General features: G+C 52.6%; 1 protein-coding gene and 1 non-coding gene across 13 annotated transcripts in view; one reads left to right on the top strand and one right to left on the bottom strand.

The window, feature by feature from the left end:
• The window catches only part of CUX1 (cut like homeobox 1), a 348,486-nt gene that overhangs the window by 55,322 nt on the left and 270,290 nt on the right, over positions 1–22,874 (bottom strand). For 4 of the 12 annotated variants that reach the window (XM_043454963.1, XM_043454964.1, XM_043454962.1 and 1 more), the window contains 9 exons: positions 21,310–21,368; positions 18,287–18,335; positions 17,472–17,568; positions 15,785–16,456; positions 14,596–14,661; positions 13,190–13,291; positions 10,882–11,729; positions 8,822–8,987; positions 8,238–8,294 (listed from right to left, as the gene is read on the bottom strand). In XM_043454963.1, coding sequence (XP_043310898.1) covers positions 8,238–8,294; positions 8,822–8,987; positions 10,882–11,729; positions 13,190–13,291; positions 14,596–14,661; positions 15,785–16,456; positions 17,472–17,568; positions 18,287–18,335; positions 21,310–21,368 — 2,116 coding nt within the window. The remainder of the gene's footprint in view (positions 1–8,237; positions 8,295–8,821; positions 8,988–10,881; positions 11,730–13,189; positions 13,292–14,595; positions 14,662–15,784; positions 16,457–17,471; positions 17,569–18,286; positions 18,336–21,309; positions 21,369–22,874) is intronic. The other 8 variants (XM_043454973.1, XM_043454971.1, XM_043454970.1 and 5 more) reach the window with 5 other exon arrangements.
• On the top strand, positions 4,611–4,684 carry TRNAG-UCC. The gene has a single exon. It is a non-coding gene; the product is annotated as a tRNA-Gly (tRNA).

Consider the following 22,874-nt stretch of genomic DNA (forward strand, 5'->3'; position numbering starts at 1 on the left):
GAAACTGAGACACAGAGAGGCTGAGACACAGAGATGTCGAGTCACATGCCCAAGGCCACACAGCTGCTCAGAGGCCGAGACAAGACGAGCCCTCTGCAGTTGGCTCTGAGCCCACTGTGTCCATTTGCAGCTCACACGTGCTCAAGGCTGCTTACTGCAGGATCGTGTTTTAGGTTCTGCTGTTAAAAATCAATCTAAGTATTTTTCACTGGTGATTGGTTAAATAAAGTATGGTATGGTCAGATATAGGAATTCCCTATAGCAGGGAAAAGAGGAAGAAATTCTTTATGTGCTGGCCTGGGGGAGTCTCTACAATCCATTGCCAGGTGAGAAAAGCAAGGCACACCCTGAGTCCTGTGTGCGCCTTTCTATGTGCAGCAAACATCTAGATATACAGGCTCTCTGCAGGAAACCAGCAGAAGTGCCTTTGGGGAGAGAGCCTGGGGGCTTGAGGATGAGGGTGGGAGGGCGACTTATTTTTTAAAAGGGGTGTAAGTTCTTTTAAATCCTGCATTTTGTGGCCATGATGCATTTTACTTATTAAAACAAACAAACAAACAAACCATAAACTATAATTAAAAATAAAAGTCAAGGGCTTCCCTGGTGGCTCAGTGGTAAAGAATCTGCCTGCCAATGCAGGAGACACAGGTTCCATCCCTGATCCAGGAAGATCCCACATGCCTTGGGGAAACTAAGCCCGTTTGCTACAATTATTGAGCCTGTCCTAGAGCCTGGGAGTGGCAACTACTGAAGCCCACGCACCCTAGAGCCTATACTTGGCAACTAGAGAAGCCATGGCAATGAGAAGACTGCACACTGCAACTAGAGAGTAGACCCCACTCACTGCAACTACAGAAAAGCCTGCATAGCAACAAAGACCCAGCACAGCCAAAAATAAAAATAAATAAATAAAAATCTTATAAAAGTCAAATCTCTAACTTTGGGTTACTCAGAGGATGAGATGGTAGGATGGCATCACTGACTCAGTGGATGTGAGTTTGAGCAAGCTCAGGGAGATAGTGAAGGGGGGAAGCCTGGTGTGCTGCAGTCTGTGGGATCACAAAGAGTCAGACACGACTGGAATGACCGAACAACAGAGTCTCTCTGATTCTATCCTCAGTGATGAATCCAACTCAGAGGAGAACAGAGACCCGTGGGGGCTGATGTGTGCTGGAGCAGCCTTTCCCGGGGATCCTGAGGACATTTGCTGCTTTGATATGCAACATGGACTGGGCTGTCTCGCTTGGTGGCTGCCTCCCCAGGGAAGCCTGCGTGGGGCCTGCAAGTGTGGTGTGCCCTAGGGGAGGGCAGATGAGGCCAGGCTTGGCTTGTCCCACCCTTGAGCACCCTCTGCCTTCCTGGTTAATGCTGCAGGGAGGCTCTGTTTCAGGATCACGTGGCCAGGCGCTACCAAGAATCCCACAGACGCTCAGAACGGCTAGGTGAGCAAAGAGCAGCACAGGCATGGAGGTGACATGGGGAAGTGGGTGACACTTTCGGGAAGCTTGTGAGAAGCGTGTCCTCCTCCCCTGTGGCCTGCAGGCCAGGTGGGGCAGCTATGGCCTCGCCTGCCTCCAAGGCCACTCTTGAGTGTCCTGAGTCTCAGCCTGCCTCGCCATGCTCTGGAAGCCCACAGGGGGAAGGTGCAGCAGGCTGAGAATCCCAGGGGAGAATCCCAATGCCGCCACAGGGACAGGTCACTGAGGTCACCTCAGAGGAGCAAGAAGCCCCCCTTCCGTCCTGCTGTCACACTCGGTTTCTTATTATATGAGCCTTAAGGCGGCAATAGCAACAGCATTCTACATAAAGAAAAGACAAAATTCTTCCATAAACCACTTTCCTTCAAAAGTGAAAGTGAAAGTCATTCAATCATGTCCGACTGTTTGTGACCCCATGGACTATATAGTTCGTGGAATTCTCCAGGCCAGAATCCTGGAGTGGGTAGCCTTTCCCTTCTCCAGGGGATCTTCCCAACCTAGGGATCGAACCCAGGTCTCCCATGTTGCAGGCGGATTCTTAACCAGCTGAGCCACAAGTAGGGACTTTGAGTACTTTCACTTTTTGCCCAAAAGTTCTCCCCCATGTCCCAGCCCATCAGTGAACCTCTGTACTTGCAGAGCTCTCAGCCTGGAATGTTCTCCTCTCTGAGCCCATCGTGGCTCAGCCCCCTCCTCGGGGCTCGCTTCGCAGCAGGGGCCTCCCTGCCGGCAGGCTGTGCCCACATGACCCGACAACAGACGGCAGTAAGGCAGGCTGTGTCTGACTCCAGAAACCTGTCTTTTCTGATCTTAGATGAAGAATTCCTTCATCATGGCACTCCTGGTCATATTAAAACACTCTCATGCAGGGCACAACCAAGAAATGGATGAGCACTTGGTTCTGGCCACCACGTCCATGGCGGGTGAGTGAAGCCAGAGGCTGAGGCCCGAACTAATGATGAGCTGCGGCCACCTGCTTAGGCAGGGGCACTTCCCAGATCACACATGGCTTTTCAGAATTCTCTTTTGTTTTCGATCTGTGGTCTAGGGCCATGTATAAATCAGTTATGGATATACAAATCTTTTCAGCTACTCAAAACAAATGAGGGTTAGAATAGTTCTTTTCAGACAGTACCAACAGTTACTACGACTGATCTATTTCCATAAAAGAAAAAAGAATCAAATCAGATCTAGTTGATGGTACTGAATGAAGAGCTCTGCCTGCTTTAGACGGTGCCATGGAATTTTCTGGGGGTACAATGAGCCCTTCCTTTTCTTATTTAATGAGCTATCCAAATGCCACACCCTGACTTAATAATAAAAATTGAGGAACTAATGGCTTATTTGAGGAAGCTTCAGCAGGATCCTATTGCTAAATCAAAGGCACTAAAACTGTGAACATGATCTCCTGGCCATGTCATGGTTACTGAATAAAAGCCATTATGTGCATTAAAAAGGAAGGCTGGCCTGTCCCTAATCGGGGGCCATGTCTGTGTATGGCCATATACAGCACAGAGCCCTGTGGCCTCACGTCAGGGAGGGGCGTGCATGAGACCACCCACGTTAAGAGATGGACGCAGCTGCTGTCTTCTCAAGAGGCAACTGGTGCTCTGCCGAGTGAGAAGAGCGACGTGGAGCCATGGAATTCTCCACAGGCAGAGACTTGGAACCCGCAGTTCCTACCCGACACGCTGGGGAAAAGCTGGGTGTTTTATAATTAATCAGAGGAGACTGAGCCATCCCTTGTACAGTTTGCAATAATCCATCGGAAGAAGGTGTGGAAGCTTGTGAGCAGCAGTCAGGAACTCAGAGTAACAAGTTACAAAAGCTGATACAGTTGTTCTCTATCTGTGTCTCTATTTCTGCTTTGCAAATAGAATGATCTGTACCGTTTTTAAGTCTGCAAATGTATGTGTTAATACACTGTATTTGTGTCTCTCTCTCTGACTCACTTCATTCTGTATGGCAGCCTCTAGCTCCACTCACGTCTCTGCAAATGGTGCAATTTTGTTCCTTTTTATGGCTGAGTAATAGTCCATTGTGTGCACACATGCATGCCTGTACATGTACGTGTGTGTCCATTCCTCTGTCAAGGGACATTTAGGTTGACATATCCACAGATGACAGGCCCTGATGCTGGGAAAGACTGAAGGCAAAAGGAGAAGAGGGTGGCAGAGGATGAGGTGATTAGATGGCATCACCGACTCAATGGACATGAACTTGAACAGACTCTGGTAGATAGTAAAGGACAATGAAGCCTGGCATGCTGCAGTCCATGGGATTGCAAAGAGTCAGACATGACTTAGTGACTGAACAACAACAACATACTCAGTACTGTGTTTAAAATAGAACCTACTATATAGTATAGGGAACTCGACTCAATGCCCTGTGGTGACATAAATGGGAAGGAAATCCAAAAAAAGAGGGGATATATGTGTATGTGTGACTAATTCATTTTGCTGTACAGAAGAAGCTAATAAAACATCGTAAAGCAACTGTACTCCAATAAAAATTAAAAGAAAAAAAAAAGCAAGAAAAGTTATAAAGTTGAGCGCATGGGCGAGTCCTCTCTATCAGTTCTCTGTAAGGTGATGACAGACTGAGTTGCATCCAGGAAAATCTGTTCCCCTTTCTTTCTCCCCTCTTAAGAGCTGTCTCCTGTCTCCTTCTTTCCCGTGAGGCAAAAAGATTAATCACACCAAGGAACCATGAATATGAAATGAGCTTTAAAGAATGAAAAGAAAACAATGCAATCGGAGTCGTATCTAACTATGTACCTGCCTACACATATGTACATAGGCACACTTTCATCACTGCTCCATGTTTTCCTCCTTTAAAAAAACACCCCGCTAACTGATAAGCAATGACTGCAGGCCACACTCAGAGAAGGCAAGCCTCACTAGGCCCCTCCCTTCTCCTTCTCTGAGGGCTCCCTGTAGTTCCCTTGAGCATTGCTATTGCTATGCAGGGCAGGGGCAGCCGATGGATGATAGCTGAGATTGGAGGAAAAACAAAAGAGAGGCATTCCCCAAGGATCACCTGCTTTCAAATAGGTTTGCCATATTAGATCAAAGACAACCCAACACTGGGAACTTTGAAAGAAGCCAACCCAGAAATTGTGTGCTGAGCGACTCCCCTGGTGGTCCAATGGTTAAGACTCTGTGCTTCCAATGCAGGGGGGCCAGGTTCGATCCCTGGTCGGGGAACTAAGATCCCACATGCTGCAATGTAGATTCTGAGTTCTGCAACTGAGGCCTGGCACAGCCAAATAAATAAATACCTATTTAAAAAAATGTGTAGAAAACTAGACTACTGGGAAGTAAAGGATCAGGTAACTGATCTGAAGTCTGGTCCTTTAAAAACCGTTTTTGCTTTTTAAGCTATTCATGTCAACATGGAATTTTGTGTTCTCCTTACTCTTCATGGAGGCCTCGACAGCTTCCAAAATAAGCAGAGGTCACTTGCTGAAAATGGCATCAGCTTTCCTCAATGTCTGAGGCCATCATCCCGACGCTCGAATCATCAAAGGGACATTCAGAAATGATTACAACTGCAGAGAGGAAAAGTGATGATGGCACCAGAAACTTGAGTTTTTCTCTCCTTTTATCATAGAACCGACCAGCAAGTTCGACAGAGAAATCATTAAGGAAAATGGAGACGCTGAGGGCAACGGGGCTGGGTGGAAAGAGACAGACAGGAATTCTTAGCATAGAGAACTGATTCCTGTGTCAGCAGTTCAGTGTGGAGATAAGTGAGGCCCTCTGCTCCTGGGGCACCTCATCGCCATGGTAACTAAGCACAGAGCCATGCATTAGATCTGCACGATCTCTGCTCAGAACGAGGCTATGGACAGAAGGCAGGTCTTCCAAAGTCCTTCCACACCTGGGAGTCTAAACCGGTGGCCAGGCCAGTTCGGCAGCCTGGATTCTCAGACACTGACTGTTTCTCACCAACATTCAGAAACAGGCTAACCCAAGGTTAGAATTACCTTCCTGCAGTCACCTGCTGCCACCACGCTGAGCTGGCTCAGGCAGAGGCCTCATGAAGCCACCACTGAGGACAGAGCATCTTTCTGGGTCTGAGGGCCTCTTTGGAAGGATTCCATGGTAGCCATGGTGAGAGTAGGGAATCAGAACCCTGGAGAAATCCTAGGCTACAGGCATTACTCCCCTGCCTTTGGGGAGCTTTCTCTGAGACACTGATTTTTTTAAGCTGTCAAAGATCCTGGAGTCCCAAACAGCAAGGAGATCAAAGCAGTCAATCCTAAAGGAAATCAGTCCTGAATATTCACTGGAAGGACTGATGCTGAAGCTCCAATACTTTGGACCCCTGATTCGAAGAACTGACTCATTGGAAAAGACCCTGATGCTAGGAAAGATTGAGGGCAGGAGGAGAAGGGGAGGACAGAGGATGAGACGGTTGGATGGCATCACTGACTTGATAGACATGAGTTTGAGCAAGCTCCAGGAGTTGGTGATGGACAGGGAAGGCTGGCGTCCATGGGGTTGCAAAGAGTCAGACACGACTGAGCGACTGAACTGAACTGAATAGCCATTCATCCCAACAATTTGTCAACAATCATCATTATAAGAGAATTCTGTTTTTCAAATCTATATTCTACATCCTGAAAGGCACAGCTACTTTAATTTTTAGAAACACTCCTAAAAGGGTAAGGCTGATAGTGAAGAAATTTTAAATGAGGAAAATTGCCACCCTAATCTTGTCACTATTGGTCACCTTTCTTTTCATTCTGACAAGCACTTTCTAGTCTTTCCTGATCCAGAGAAGCATTTTCACTTGGCCACCATCATGATATTAAAAAAATTTTATATTTTCTTAGAATATTAGAAACATTTTTCCACTTTTCCCCACAATCACCATAATTACTATCTCTATCGATGGCTTCCCAGTTGCTGACTCACAGCGTGCGTGTCGAGGGGGAGGTTTGCAGTCTACCTCCCGTCTTGCTTGGAGAAGGAAGTGACAACCCACACTCCAGTATTCTTGCCTGGAGAATCCCATGGACAGAGGAAGCTGGGCAAGCTACAGTCCAAGGGGTCACAAAGAGTCGGACACGACTGAGCACCTTGCAGAAGCCCATCTTGCTCAGATGGCAACATGGAGAGGCCTTCCTGCCACCTCTTCACAGAAACCAGGGGAAAGTTCTACAGTGCTCACTTTTACCCAGGGGCTCACTGCCTCCTCCTCCCTCCCTCCTTCAATCTGCACACTCCCCAAGAGTTTAAATCACTTTATTTTATAAAGTAATTTGATCTCTTACAAATACCATTTACGTCCCTCTGAGGAGCCCTGTGAGTTTTTCCCATGTTGGAAATGGGACTGTCATATGAATGTTCCAGCACAGTAGCAAGGGCTTGCTATAACAATAAAAAGTAAAAGGCCACTCTTGAAGAATTTGTTCAGACATAGAGAAGGTTTTGGCATCGATCATAACCGACCTGGAACTGTAGGCGATTTCTTGTTTTATTTAGGAACGAGGGAGTTTGATCTAAAAACTGTCACGTTCTGCCAAGTTGGGTCCTGACTCTGATGGGGCAGCAAATACTTGGAGAGTTTAACAGGAGGCCGGCTTTCTGTTCAAGCGAGAGGCAGGGCTAATTTTCCATGCAAAGGTCCGGGAAACTCTTAGTAAAAACAACTGCGTCCATTATTTCCCTAATGTGTCTTGAATTCGAGCCAGGGCTGCGTTAAGGTCTCCAGCACTTGCTAATTAGATTGGCCAACCCAGAAAGGCAGGGAGAAAGAAGTACACCTGATCCTTCACCGAGGGCCAACTGCTCCTTGCAGAGGTGAAGCCAAGGAAGCCAAGAGCCCGGGTTAGACACAGCCTTCCACCCCTCAAGACGGGACACCCCAAACACAAGAACACGTCGGCAGGGAACTGAGCTGCAGCCCAGTGTCCTCCGGCTGCATCTGTGTGTGGGTTTGGAATTTCGAAGTATCGGCCGCTGCCGCCCAGCTGTTCCCCTCATGACACGTGTTTTCCCTCGTAAAACTTCCAACAGGCTGGCGGGTTCCATGCTCCTCACTTAGCTTTGTTTGTGTTTTCAATGAATCAATGGGATATGGAGACTAATCAACATGTTTAGAAAGATAAAGGAAGAAAGAGGAACAGCTCATGACGCTGGCTGTTCCCGAGAGCTGGGTGGGAAGAGGCCGGCACAACTGTGTGCCCAGGAAGGCCCGGGACAGACGGGGTCCAGGAGCCCGTGCGCGGGCCAGCCCGGGGCTGCCATGTCCAAGAGTCTGGAAAGCGGTGATGTGACCTCAGAGATCAGGTCTCGGGGCTCTCTGATGCTGGCCGCAGGCAGCCCCAGCCCCTTGGCTGGCGCTCCAGGCTCTCCACCACCTGCTCCCAGGCTGGACTTCAACCCCAGTGACACTCTCCTGAGCATCATGCCCTGAACTGCAATGCCCATTCCTTGTCCCCTACATCCTGTTATAAAGCTGGAAGCCCCCTGAGCACAGAACCCGTCTCTGATTCGCACCCCAGCCCCGAAGGCAGGGCTTCATGTGACAGACTGACAAAAGAACACAGCGAGGAGTTAGAAGACGTGGGAGGGACCTGCACTCAGCTGTCGACCCTCTGCTTCTCCGCTAGAAGCCATGATCTCGAAGAACTCAGTTTGCCCGTGTTTTCAGCTCACTGGATCCAGGACAAGGGATCCTTCAAGTCCCCCCAGTACAGACCAAAAGGCAGGGAAATATATCATCCAAACCCCAACTGTGGCTAGTTACCTGAGCTCACGCAGCCCTGCTGCAGGGGGTCTTGTAGTGACGTCACGGAGTGCAGGACTAAAGGAGAGAAAGGGGGACAGTTACATGAGGAAGCAAACTCAGGGGTTAAAGTTTCTTAATTCCCTGAGTGCAGCTGATGGGGGACAGCATAAGGGCCTAAAGGTCCAAGGGAAGGTCCTCACTCCTTACGGGAGGGGGCAGACTTGGCGGGGGTACAGAGCGTAGAAAAGGAGGGACCCACGTGGACAGGCCAAGTGCTGCTGGTGGCAAGCTGGCCCCTAGCTGGGGGGCAGGCAGAAGCAGCTGCCCGTGAGAGCCTTCATTCTGTGCCTTTGGCTGATTTCCTTTCCTGAGTCCCTGATTTAGCTACTTGACTTTTACCTATATTTATGTATAAACAGCATTTTCTTAATTGGTAACTCATTTTCTGCTGCTTATAAAATCAGCTAGGCACAATCTTCTCTTTCCGAAAAACTGAGTCAGTCGCATGGCAACAGGTTGTGGAGGAAAGAGGCATCTCAGCCTCCCTGCGCGGACGCCCCTCCCCGCTCCCCGAAGCAGCCTGGGGGCGGGGCCGCCCCTACCTGGCCCTTGCGGCTGCCCTTGGACGGGCAGGACGCCCTGGCCCAGCTCGCCGTTCAGCCAGAGCTGCATCCGGATGAAGGGTTCTCGGCCTTTCTGGGTCAGCTTGCTCCAGGGTTTCGGCCGGGACAGCATGTCGCTGACACTGCCCTGTGACAGGCCTAGCACCTGGAACGGCAACCAAGGACACGCGGTGGCATCAGCGCCTGGCTCTGGTGTGAGGCCTCAGTGTTACACGCGCAGCTGTGTGGCATCGTGGCTGGGCAGGGCGGCGCTGGAGCACTCCCGGGTGGAGTGCAGAACCGGCCCCTGGGGGGTGGCTAAGCTTTACAAGGTCACGGGTGGGCTGGTGCCCTGGCACAGGGAGCCATAGTCATGGTCCCCGCTTTCAGCTCCTAGGGAGAGAGGGGCGGGCAAATGGAGGGGAGGGGCCCCCCTCCCCACAGGGTCTTGATCCTGCCAAGCCTGCAGGGTTGTTGCCCTGACAACCTGAGCAGGAAGCACTGAAACCATGTTGCTTTTTGCCTGGTGGCGCCAGGAAAGGCCAGGGTGCTGGGGGCCAAGGACCCCTTCAGATAAACCAGGAGCAACGGATGCCGGCGGGACTCGGGCGCCTGTCTCCTGCGCTGACGCCAGACCAGCCTGGCATTTAGAAAGGTCGGCTCTCTCTGATCACATCCGCTCCAAGGTAGGGGCCCAGAGGTGAGCTGGTGGTGACAGAGGAGCCAGCCTGGGAGTGGAGCTCAGTGCCGACGGTCGACAAGTTGCACATACATACCCGACTTTTCTTATGCTCACATATGGCCATACATATGTATGGGCACAAACACCCCCCACAGGACACAGATGCAGCCCAGAGATATTTAGGGGCTGCATCCGATCAGTCTTTGAAAAGTTCTCAAGTTCCAGAATAAACTGCGCTCATGGGCCAAACAAGTTCAATGCTATTAAGTCTCTGCTAAATTTAAGGCATGAGCACAAATGTCTATTTAAATGTTCTCAAAGGATATTTTTACAACACTGAACTAGAAATTTCAAGGGACTTTAAATTCTCATCCTCATTCCTATTCACCCCATCACCTTTTGCAAGATCGGGACCAACAGTTCAGAACCGTATTGCAAGGATGCATGACACGGTGTATTGCAAACACTGAACTCAAGGCAGGGCCTGGGAAGGTGGTAGAGGAGGCTCCCCGCGGGCCTCTCCGAGGCCACTGCTGACCCAGTCCTGTGCCTCTCAGGAAGGCTGTCTTTTACGGGACTGGAGTGCTTCTCATTCTCCTTAGCCAGTCGTTATTTAATCTAAGACTATCCTGGAGTATTATGTTTATCTTACATTTTGCAGGCCTGGTAAATCCCCATTATCCAGAATCTTAGTGACAAGGAAGCGCCAAGAACAGAAAGTGTCTGGGAGCTTACCCACAGACCGGGCTTTTCGTGAGCCAGGAAGGACGATGAGAAAATGAGGGTCTCCAGGGCACAGCCTGGGCCCTGCGCGGCTCTGCCCCTGCCACCGCTAGCTGCACATCCCCGGGCAAGTCACTTTACCCCCCTGGCCGGACAACACCCAAGCACCTTCTGACTGCTGTTTCTACCAAGTGCCTTTTGGCTCTCTGCAGGCTGGTCATCCCTCTCTGTGATCAGATCCTTTTTGGCCAAAACAGCCTACAGAGGTGGTGCCTCGGGCTCCGCTTGGCCACAGGGACAGGGCTTGACTTCGTTATCTGCTAGCTTGGGGCACGTGGTCAACTTCCCTGAGCCTCGGTTTCCTCATCTGTCAAAGGGTGACTCTGCCACCACCTCATATATGATGAGAGGTCTAAAGGGCCACAGAGGGTGAGAGGGCCTTGCCGGGAACCTGGCCTCCAGTGGGGCTGCAGCAAATGGGAGCGTTCACTGGCTAGTCTCCCTGCAAGTTTGGGAGTGGACAAGCCACGGTTCTCTTTGGTTAATTAAGTGGGTGATGGCCACATCCTACAGACAGATCCCCCACCTCCCTGGTCCTCAGCAGTGAAAAGAAATGGGAAGACCCAGGCCCCTGAATGGAACCCCCACCTCGTACCTTCTCCCCGAAGATCCTCTGACAGATGCCATTCTTGGCCAGCTTCTCCTTCACCTGCCGGGTGAGCTCGATGGTGTCCACCTCCTGGTACATGTAGATCTCATACTGCTCGGGGGTCAGCGGCGGGACCGAGGGCTTGGTGGGCTTCGACAGGGGCACAATGGGTGAGGAGGGCAGAGGGCTGTTCTGGGGCGTCTCGCTGCGGCTGGCTCCGGTCAGGCTCAGCTCTGAGCTCTGGGAGTAGGGCGACTCTGCGCTGGGCCAGTCCTTCCAGTACTCAGAGGAGGAGGGGCCCTGGAGCTGACTGCGCTCCGCCCGTGCCTGCCCGCCGCTGCCAGCGCTGCCGCTGCCTTTTTCTTTGCCGCCGCTGGCGTCTTCGGCCTTGGGGTCTTCGGGTGGAGCGCTGCTCTTCCTCTCAGGCTGGACGGCGCTCCACCAATGGTCCTTCCACACGCCGCCGCGGCCCAGCTCACTCTTCACGTGCCTCAGGACCCCCTGTGCGGCGGGGTCGGCCGCTCCCGGGAGGTCTGGCCCGGGCGTGTCCTGGGACTCCTTCTTCAGGGCAGGCGGGTTGGGTAGGGTGGGGGCGCTGGCATCCGGAGCCGAGGCGGGCTTCTTCAGGGAGACGGCTAGCGGGGAGTAACTGGACACGGACGACATGGGCGAGGCAGGTATCAGCTTGGGGGTCAGGAGGGCGATGTCCGTCTGGGACGGCGGCACGGGCTTTAAGGCGGGCTCGAGGGCGGCCTGCTGGGCCTCCATCTCCCGGCGGGCCTGCTGCAGGATGGAGCGGATGGCATCGTCCGCGCTCCCGCCGCTGGATGCCGAGGAAGGCTGGGCCGGCTCTGCTGCAGAGCAAACGCGCAGGTGAGACGGCGGCGACAGCACCCACTCCCGGCGGGGACGGGCTTTCCCACCCATGTCCTTCTCAGTTAACCCGCCACGGATTGCAGGTTACTTGGGACAACCTCACTGAGCTGTGATCTCAGCATTTCCCACCTCGTGAAATGTGAACCATTCATGCATCCTGTTGGAACAGCAATGAAGGGCTAGAGCTACTGCTCCGTGGCCCCACCGACTGAAAGGAGTTATGATCAGGAGTAAGATGGGGGGTGGGGTGGGGGGCGGGGGGTGTAACTGTACAAAAGCTCTGAGACACACCATCCTGGACTCTTTCCCAGATGACTTTATTTATTTATTTGATTTATTTATTATTATTTTTTTGATGTGGGCTATTATTGTGTGTCTTTTTTGAATTTGTTACAATATTATTTCTGCCTTACCTTTGGTATTTTGGCCATGAGGTGTATGCGATCTTAGTTCCCTGACCAGGGATTGATCTTGTACCCCCTGCATTGGAAGGCAAAGTCCCACTTACTGGACCGCCACGGAAGTCCCCTGGATGACTTTAAACTTAACATTCTCGTGTGCTATATTCCAAAATTCCACCGGTTCTGTTAGCTCAGATTCCCTTCTGGGTGGGTGACTCTGGGGTGGACACCAAGGGGAAGGGGAAGCAGAGGGCTGGGGTAGGGAGCCAGTGGGCTGGCCCTCGCTCAGGAGCCCAGGGGCGTGGCCAGGGGGTGGTGGGCGCTCAGTGTCACGCTGCCCGCTGCCCCGCCTGGTGGGGCCTCACACCCTGGTCCCTGGTGGCAGGACTGGGCAGAGCAGGGGCTTCAGGGGCACAGGGCAGGTGTGTGTCTGTGTGGAACCTCAGGAGGAGAACGTGGGTGCTCAGTTTCCCCTCTAGTGGAAGGTCTAAGCTGAATCTGCAGCCTGGTGTGCCTCTCAATCATTGGTCACCTGGAGAAAAGCTGAAATGTTGGTGTTCCCTCCTCTTAGACAAGGCGGCTCGCAGGGAGCTCTGAGGGCAGATTCCCAGGGCTGACTGACTGCAGAGGTGGGGACACTGGTCCTTTTACACTTCCTGCTCCTTCCTGCCAACTTTTGTTCTCTAAAGCAGTTGTTAAAGAGTTTATTTTTCACCAGTGTGTGGTCAAGTGTATACCAAATAACAGAAGCCTCTGTTATATTTCAGAAAGGGAATCTGATACATACTTGCTCATTTAAGTCATGGAGATTCTAGGCTAGGCCTAAGGAATGACCTAGAATGGTAAGTATTAGCAAAACACAGGTCACACAGACCTGCTCCCCCCTGTACTAAAGGCTTGAAAACACACATTCTATTTCTTTTTTTTTCTCTCTCTTTTTTTTTCTCTATTTCTTTTTAAACGAAGTTAATTACTGCTGAACAGAACGCTCACGACATAAGCGTGGAAGGCAGTGGTGGAAATCCTGAACTCCGTACCGGTTTTCTGGACTTGCAGCTCCCTCTTGGCTTGTTCCAGGATGGACTTGATGGCTTCGTCAGACCCGGTCTCAGAGGCTCGGATCCGGGTGGTGATGTTACCTGCGGGGAGAAGCCATACCGATGACATCAAACCCATACCTGGAACAAAATGTAGTGCTGCACAAAGATGGCATTCTGACAAATAGCTGGGTGAGCTGAGGCCGGCGATGACAAGGAGGCAGGCCGGCCTCCCGCTTACCCGTACCTGCTGTGCGGGTGACTTCACAGCAGGTACGGCGACCCTGGGCAGGAAGGGCTTCCTGCTGACTCCACCTGGTGTCAAACAGTGTTTGGCCAGTGGGACCAGCTCTGACACTATCCAAGCTGGGTATCACCCGTGGGTTGGGACCAGGGAGAGCAAATCATTTAATTCAGTGTGTGTGTATATATATAAATATATATAAATGAAGGATTAAAGGGCAAGGCTTTTTTTTTTTTTTTGTGAGTCGTTTAAAAGCAACTCCACAAGCTGCTTTGGCTTGGGATATCTTTAAGGCCCTCCCTGTACATGTACGTCCTTGAGGCCAGAGAGGAAAAATGGGCAGAAGGGGCAAGGGGTCGAGGCTGATCCTCCCGCCATCGTTTGGATGTACAAAGGGAGGCTTAAGTTAAAATTTTCGGGTCTCTTATCACATGAACAAGGAGAGGAGCCTGCGGACATTTCTAAAGGACAAGAATCCCGTCTTCTGGTCACATGGTGAGCAGCCACGTGTCCAGATGCACTGCAGCTACTCTGGCCTGGGGGCTGGCCTCGATGCTTCCCAGAAGCCGTCCACATGTTTTAACTGGTTGATACCTTACTAAGTATGAACAGCCACATCAAATCATCAAAACAAGCCAACCACCGGCACAGAACCCCATTAAAGCTGCAGCTCCGAGGAGGGCAGTGGGGGCTGGCTCGCCGGGACCCATGGGCGAGCGAGCCGGCCACATTTGGAATCTGTCTGATCGGTTGCACCCTCGACGGATTTCCGAGCTTGGGGAAGGGACAAGGAAGCAGCAGTATCTCATCTGACTCGGTCACCTGATTTTTTTCAGAGCAACAAAGGGTTATTCTTTCACCTGCTTCTGAGAACACAGGGAGAGCTGTAATTTGAATGTGAAGGGGGGGCATGATTTGCAGTTTGGGGCTGATTCTTAGGGGTGCCACCCCCTCCCGCACTCGGTAGAGTGCGGGGCCACGGTGGGGGAGGGAGGGGCCGTGTGTACTTGAACCCGTGCTTTGTTTTATACTTACTAGCTCTGTTTTTCCATCAGGTTCCAGGCCAGAATCACACTATACAGTTTGAACCCAAATACACAGCTAAGGGCATGCTGCTTCCTAGGTTACTAACTGCAAAGAAAAACACCTGCCTGTGACATACCTTCAGACCCATTTCTTCGTTTCGGTACTTCCTGAAAGAGTCTGTTCAGGCTCTGGCCTGGATTCTCTGTTGAAAAACAAGTGTGGTAAGAACAAAACAATCAGGGGGATGGTGGTGCTGACGATGTGGGCTGCGTGACATGAAATCTGAGCCGCCTGTTGCTACAGAGAGGGCTCAGGGCTTCCTATGCCGCTTGGGAGTCACTAGAAACTTCTGAGAGGCCCTTCCCTGGCTGACTTGCTTGCAGAGGCCACGGCTCTGCCGCCAGAGGGGATCGGACAGAACTGGGGGGCGGCCTGCGGCATCAGCGCTGTGGGGGTCAGACGGAGGGAGCTCTGCCGCCCAGCGAATCGCCCACCAGCCCCGGAACAAAGCTCACATGAATCATCCAAAGACAGTCGATCCCAGTTAACATTGCCGTAAAAGGATCAATGTCCTTTGTGCAAACAGACACTGTTTAAAATGTCTCCCTTCTCTGAGTCTGTATTTCTGTCTGATAAGGTTCCCTTTCTCTATCAGTGCTGCTTTGGCAGAAGGATCGCCTATCGTTTGTTAAAGAGGGAAGGAGTTCCTGCAATTAGGGATGGGGTGGGCTTTTTATCTTTTTACGGAGGGTCGGGGTACAAAGGGTGTTTTAATACTTTAATGTATTTTACTCAAGGCAGGTATGTTTGCTTATGATGCTGAACAGGTCGCTAACGGGACTTAACACATGGGGAGTGTGCTGATCACGGGCCACGGGACTGTGTGCAGGGAGGAGGAAGGGGGCCCACGTGGTCGGCTCGCCCTCCGTGGGGACCCAGCGCCACGTGAGGCCTGCCCTGGCTGCTGCTGCTGCTCTAGGGCGGGTGGCACCCACGGGCCCCTCCCCACCCGAGGCCAGCACCCAAGGCCGAAAGGACTGCTGGACACGAAACGCATCAGGTGTCATGCGTTAATTCCCTCTGACCCAGTATGTGGTGCTCAACAGCGAGTCCACCTCATGTGAGGTGCAGAGTGAGTTTCAGAGGCCAGACCCCCCCGAGGCTAAGGGCTCGTGCCTGTGGGCCCTGAGCTCTGGAAATGGCAGGACTGTGAGCTGTACCTGATGTGAGGCACACATGTATCATCACACACCCACATGTGCACGTGTGCACACACGCAGCTCTGTGCCGGGCTCACACGTGGGTGCCGACCGCGAGTCGCTCACCTCTTTGTCTGCCTTGGATGCTGCGAAGAGCCAGGATGTTCTGCTCGTCTGAGAGGAACTGCTTCATCTTGTGAAATGGCTCCTTGCCGCGCACCGTCAGTTTGTTCCACGGCTTGGGCCGGGCCAGGATCTCACTCACGGACCCCTGAGACAGTCCCAAGACGTAGTGTCCGAAAATGCGCTGTCCAATATTGTGCTTGATCAGCTGCTCTTTCACCTGCCGGGCGATTTCTGCAGTGTCTATCTCCTCGCCCTCAGAGACGCTCCCAGCACTTTCTGACTGGCTGGGGGATGGGGCCATGCCATTTACATCTGGGCTTTGTTGTAATGGACTTTGGGAAGATATGGAGTTTGTGCTGTATGGACCTGTTGAAAAAATCATGCTTGTGCTTCCTGCTTCCTGCATGGCCTTGGAGTAGAAGGACTGCATTAGCTGTCGTTGGAGGAGAGAGTTTAGTGCAAATTTTCCCGTAGAAGCCAGGGGCAGGCTGGGGCTTGCCAGGGATGAGCTGAAAAAGTCTTGCGTTAACCCCGCTGGTGAGAACTGGTGTGTACCATTAGTATTGGAAGCCTGCTCCCCCGTGTTGCGGGGCAACTGAGAAGGAGGGGAGGCCGGCAAAGGTCCAGGACGCCGACTCTCAGGCTGGTCTTTCCCTTTTCTCCTGGCTGACCCTACAAGGAAGGGCAAACATAATGCATTATGGGGGATTCCAAAGGGAAAAAAAACCAAGACCAAGATGCAAAGTTTGCCCCACAAAAGGGAAAAAAAAAGTGCATTTTTTTTAAAAAACAAGGGCCAATGAGGTGTGTTGGTTTGTTTTTCGATTGAATTTGTAAATTAGCCAAACGAGGCCCCCCGAAACAAGCAACATGCATTTCATGTTTGCACCTTTCTTGTACGTTGCAGCCTGGAGAGTTTCCCCTTGACAGAGATTCAAACTCCTAACGTGACAAGGAGCCGGTACCACACACAGTAAAGAGTCGGCAGATCGCGGGCCTCTCAGCGGGCCGCCAGCATTCGAGCTATAACCAGAAAGGGCCCCACCTGAGGAGCAGCAAACACTGACATTTTGGGACCAACGGATTCTCACACCACTTGCTCTGAGGCGAATGTACCGCACCGAGTCCACTCGATCGAAGGCACGCACATTTTTAAGAATGTAATATCATCGGAGCCCGAGACACTCTTAAACGCTTTACCAGCTGCCAAAACCCGAAGCAGTCAGTGACGCCACCACTTTGGGATGAGCAAAGAAAGGCTAAGGATGGGGGAGGCGTTCCCAAGGACAACCTGACAAAGGAAGAAAAGCGCCACTGAGCCGGGCAGGGCAGGGCCCGGCCCTGCAAGTAGCCCAGGAACACCACAGCAGAGGCCGCACAACTCGGAAGAGACCAGAAAAGCCACGGAACGCGCGCGCCGGCGGGGGGTGACCCCGCAGCACGGCCCTGCCTGCCCTCCGCAGACGCCCTGCGGCCTGCCGCGCCTCGCCTGGACCGTCTCTGCCAGGGTGGGGGCGGAGGGGGGCGGTGAGGAGGACGAGGAGGAAGACGGACACTCGTTAGTCAAGGCTCTCATCTCCCATCGCCCAGTGACGCCCGCCATGCATCTGCCCAGACTCACGGTTCGCCTTCCTCTTCCTCGACCCCCTGGTGGGGGCCGAGCGGCCGCGAGAACTTATCAACCTACCGCTCAGGTCGCTATTGGAGATGCGCAGCGCGGCGTTCTCGGACTGCAGCGAGCGGGTCTTCTCCAGCAGCAGCACCTCCAGGGGCCTGGATGCATCCTAGACAGGGCAGAGCTGAGCTCATCGCGGGGCCGGCTGCACCTGGCTGCGTGGGCTACCAGACCCCACGGCCCCTGCTCTGATCTGACCCGCCTCCAGCCTCCCAAGGATGCTCCATGCATGTGGAGAACATGCAAGTTCCTTTCTGAAATCACTCATTTTGGTTGAAGGGAGTTTTCTCTTTCTAGGCTCACACAGCTTGCAGACAGCTAATTATTCTCTTCTGTCCCCAGATCTGAGCGTCTAGACCTCTGCTTCCTTCAGTAATAGGACAGGTTGACACCTGTCAGAGAGCCCTGCAAAGGTGACCTGTTTTTGGTGCCAGCCACCGAGGGTTGGCTGCCTTCTGGGCCTCAGGAACAGGGTGTCACGTGATGACTTAAGATTTTAATTGGCCACTGGGTTACCGTGTACCACCGTCATCTTGTTTCTCATCCACGTGAGGCAGTAGATCATAAAAATTCCTAAGTCAGTCCATTTGGGGCTGATCTGTAACACAATCTGAGAGTGTCTGTACCCACGTTCTTAGTACCTGCCCATGTTAAATTGCAACTTCACGTGAACTCAGTTAACCAGCTTGAAAAACACTGATTTTTCTCTTTTTGCCCCTTTTAAGTTAAAGATAATTTGGTTTAACTTCGTGAAATGTTCCTGAGAAGAAACAACCTCTATGGTGAAGCAGCGACATGATCACGAAAAGCAAAGGGAGACTGTGTACCTGCGTCCCAGCTCCCTCGGCCGGCGCAAACTCCATGGACTTCAGGATGCTGTGGAGAGCAAGACAGAGCCGTTACCCCTGCTTGGACCTGCGGCGGGCAGGGAGGGGGGCAGACCTGCTAATGCTCCCTGAGCTCCAGGAACTGAGGAACTGACAACTTTAACAACTTTGCTGGCAGCCTTATCATCCGATAGCGGCTCTGGAATAACTATTCAACTAGCAGTTGGCCAGTGAAAGTTTCTTGCCCAGCATGTAAATCATTCCATATGGAATCACACCAGGTCTGTTCGGAGTATAATTTTAAAGTTAAGTTGAACACAGACATAACATGGCTGTAAGTGGAATGTATTTGTAAAGCCGAGAGGGGCTGAAAAAGCTGTTAACAAGGAAGTCAGGAAGATTGACCAAGAGTGAGGCCCCATGACCAGGCGCCTCACAGGTGGCAGGGGACTGTCCTGGTGCCCAGGCAGGGGAAGGAGTCACCACAAAGGTGTGGGCCGCCGGGCTTATTTCCCCTCTGTCCTCCTTATCACAGAAGCCACTGTGGTCATGGCCTGTTTCAACAAGTACGAGAGCTGAGCGAGTTGGGGCGCCCAGGAGAGCTATTTGCAGAGTGAGGCACACGTGAACGTTCTTTCTCTGGGTCCACATGGCCCCAAGGAGCCGGGGTGCTCCCCTTACGCTCAAGAAAGAGGGCAGCTTCCATCCCTGGCACTGGGCCACCTGCGCTCCCCCAGCCCTGACTCGAGCCTTGGCCCTTCTTTAAGCTCCGTGGCAGCGCCATCCACTCATGTGGAAAAGTGCCCAGGGCCCCGGGGACCCCCTCTCTGCCATGGCCCCCAAGAGGTTCAGTAAGGAGCCGACCGCCCTCGGTTTCCCTGCGGTTGTGTCTTCATAGTGGCTCCTGTCGTGTAAACTAACAAAACAGGAACAAGGAGGAGCTCATAATTTTATTTTACGATGAGCTACTAAGAATAATAAGAACGCTGGGCCGTGTTGCATCAGCCGCGAGAAGAGAGGCAAGCAGTCTGGACAAGCTTGTCTTTTCTTAGTGGCTGTCACGTTGTTTGCAACTATATTCTTGTCTGTGAGCTTCTTTAGGATCATGTAAGAAAAGACTAAGTGCGTCTGAGTTTATACTAAAAACTGTGTCTCTTCATTTATTCAACAAATTTACCGACAGCCTCTTATGTGCCTGGCGCTGTGCAGAGTCAGAGCCACTCCTTGGCCTCAGGAGCCCTGCAGGTGCTTCTAACAGCACGAACAGGAGAAAACCCAGGCAGGAGACGCGTCTGTCTCAACAGTCATCAGGGTTTGAGAAGGGCTGTGAAGGAGCAAGGTGCTTGCTAGACTCTGGAGTTGTGGGGCGGGGGGAATCTCGGGGAGATGGGGGAGACAGAAAGGGACACCAGTGACTGTCCAGAGGGCGCTTGCATCACGAGGAAGTGGGAAGCCAGGGACGCATTTTAACAGAAAAGCCACCTGAATGGGGCTCTCAGAGACGCCTGTGTTTGGGGGGATGCTGCATATGCAGAGGTAACACGAGGGCCGGCAGGAGTGTGGGGGGCTCTGTTCTTGGAGGGGCTGAGAACCAGCGAGCGGCTGGGCAGGTGGAGCTGGGAGAGAGCAGAAGGGAGGGGCCTAGAAGCCTTGGCTCCTGGAAATGGAGGTGAGCTCGAAGGAGAAGGCATGTGGGACGGGCCTCAGGCTGGGAAGGGTGGGGGCCTGGCGAAGGCTTCCACGTCAGCTTTTCCGATTCCACACTGGGAGAGGGCCCACACGAACAGAGGCACTCATGTTTTCTTTTGAGGAGGGAAAGGGATGGGGAGGTGGGCACAGAAGTAAAAAGTATCCTCCCTAAGCTGGAAATAGGGTTGGGGAGGGGACAGAGCTTGAGGAGCTGGAGATGCAGAGAGCCGAGGGGCCAATCAAGGAAGTGCGCAAAGGCTGTCTGTGACATGGGGGTGAGGATGTTCGGGGAGCCCTGAGGCTACTGACATGGGGTCGAGAAGGTCAAAGAGGACTTCCAGTGGGCTTCCCCCCTCCACCCAACCAGCAAACCCAAGGGAATGAAATTAAGAATCCAAAGAACAGCATGGTGAGTGGGTGTTGGCTCATTTTAAAAGGAGAAATTAAAACTATCAGCAAGAGAGAAAAGGGCTGATGGATGAGCGGGAAGGCGAAGGAAGGAAGGTATCAGTGTGGCAGGGTCAGTCTGGAGTGATGGGGGTAGGAGGATGGAGGGGTGGGGTGGAGTGGTGGGGGCAGCGGGGAGAAGCCAAGACCAGAGGGAGTCACCTCGAGGCAAAGGTGGGAGCTGCCTCCATCAGGCAGGGCACCAGGGGGTCTGCTGGGGAGGGGGTCAGGGCACAGCTGGGGGCAGAAGGGTGCCCTGAGGGGGAAGCAGAGCCGGCCAACAGCAGGGGAGAGGACCCGAGTCTGCAGGCACCCCTCTGTAGTGTTTGGTAACCTGGCCATGGGGGCGGGGGCCGGGAGAGGCCGGGTGAGTCTCTGAGGTGAGGGCTCCAGGTGGGCCCAGGGCAGCTTGGGGAGAGGAGTCTGAGATGGTGGGAGGCTCAGGCTGGGTGGTGGGGCCTGGGGAGGGAACTTCTAGGCATGAGAGCGTGGGCGCCAGCACTGAAGCAGGACACGCTTTCAGCCACTGTCTCCCGGGTGGAGGTGTGGCCAGGGAGGTATGCACCCTCGGCTGGAACACGCTACCTTGCTCTGTTCTCCTTCTGTTTTGGGAACTTACAGCTATAAAATAAGCTCGTATTTTATATTTCCCATAAAGGCATATTGATTCCGTACATGCTGGCAGTTTCTATGCACAGAGTCTTATAAAGAGTCTGAAGAATTCTGAGTACAGACATCTGCGATGCTGGGCAGCCTAGGAGTCGGCCCAGTGCTGGGGGGTCAGCCAAGGACCTGGGTTTGTCCCCCAACAGGCACAGGGCTTCCTTAGCAAACGTCCCCAATGAGCACTGGCTTGTGCAGGGCCCAACTGGCATCTCCACACTTACTTTAGCTCTTTCTTCACCTCTTCATAGTCAGCCTGTCCCTTGAGTTTTTCTTCCAGTTGCTGCAAACAGAGGGGGATTTTATTAGTGGTCGTGTCTGAAACAGGCTGGTGGGCTTAGCCATGGACTGAATGTGGTGTCCCTCCCACCAAATTCAAAAGCTGAGATGCTAACCTCCAGTGTGATGATGGTGTTAGGGAGGTGGGGCCTTGGGGAGGTGATGAGGTCATGGAGGGGGGTGGTGGAATCAGGAGTGGAATCAGGGCCTTAAAAGAGACCCCAGATTAAAAAAAAAAAGAGAGACCTCAGAGAGCGTCCTCGCCATTTTTGCCATGTGAGGTCACAGTGGGAAGATGCTGTCTGTGAACAAGGAAGGGAGCTCCCCAGACACCAAACACGCCGCTCCCTTGACCTTGGACTTCCAGCCTCAGAACTGTGAGAAGTAAGTGTCTACTGTTCACACCACCTGGTCTATGGGACCCGGTCACAGCAGGCCCAAGGTTAAGGCCCTTCGCTGACTGCGTCCCCTGTGAAGCATCCAGCATCCTGAAGCAGCCTAGACATGCACAGTGGAAGGTGACGACTGTGGAGTTGTCCCTTGTCCTTCCCTCGTGGGGCTGGTGTTGAGTGGATGCGTACACACACACACACACACACACACACACACACACACACACACACACACACACACACACACACACACACGGCAGCCATGAGGTTGTAACAAAACTCAATGAAAATAGATGGAAAAAGTTTAAAAAAGTGCAAAACAGAACAAGGAAAAAGCCGCTTTGTATGAAATCCCCCAACATGGCAAACTGAGTGAAGAAATGCTGTCCTGGCATTTTAAAAGCAGCGAGTGGCTTTTCACAAACTACCCGAGGCCAGTTGATGAGTATGGTTAGTTGTCAACACCGCTGGTGGGACCCTGCTGATGAGAGTCACAGCTCCTTTGTCACTGGGATCGGTACCAGGTATCAGGGAAATGCGTTTGCATTTCTGGATGGCATCCCCCAGACTCCAGGGTTTTCGGAGGAGAGATGGTCCACTGGGTAGGAGGTTAGGGGCTCTTTGGCAAGGCCCAGGGGCGTGACCGCAAGTTTCGTGGGTATGAGGATGCTCTGATGTGCTCCACTCAACTCTGTGAGCCCAAGTGGCTGATTTCATTCAGAGCCCTGCAGGGCCTTCTCACCAGGAAGAGCCTTTGGCATACAGTGGTGAGCAGAGGGTGCTTTCTTCTATGAAGGTGCGTTTGGCCTAGTTTGTTCTTTACCTGCAACTTCATCCCCCTGTCTCCCAACCAAAGGAGCTTTTTGTGGCAAATAGGACAGCTTGACATGAAACACAAAGACTCAGCCAGCAGACGGTCCTGGCCATTTAGCTTCTTTCCAAGCCTGGGGTGAACAACTTCCATCCTTGAATCAACAGCCCCTTCCCATCTGTAGGGCTTCTGGTTGCCTTTCAGGCTCTGCTTGATCAGCCATGTCTATGATCACAGTTTAAAGCCGACTCAGAACATTCTAGAACTTGGAGAGAAGATTCCCACCTGGCCCACCAGCCTTGCGATG

Source organism: Cervus canadensis, chromosome 32 (assembly GCF_019320065.1).
Source record: "Cervus canadensis isolate Bull #8, Minnesota chromosome 32, ASM1932006v1, whole genome shotgun sequence".
NCBI lineage: Eukaryota > Metazoa > Chordata > Mammalia > Artiodactyla > Cervidae > Cervus > Cervus canadensis.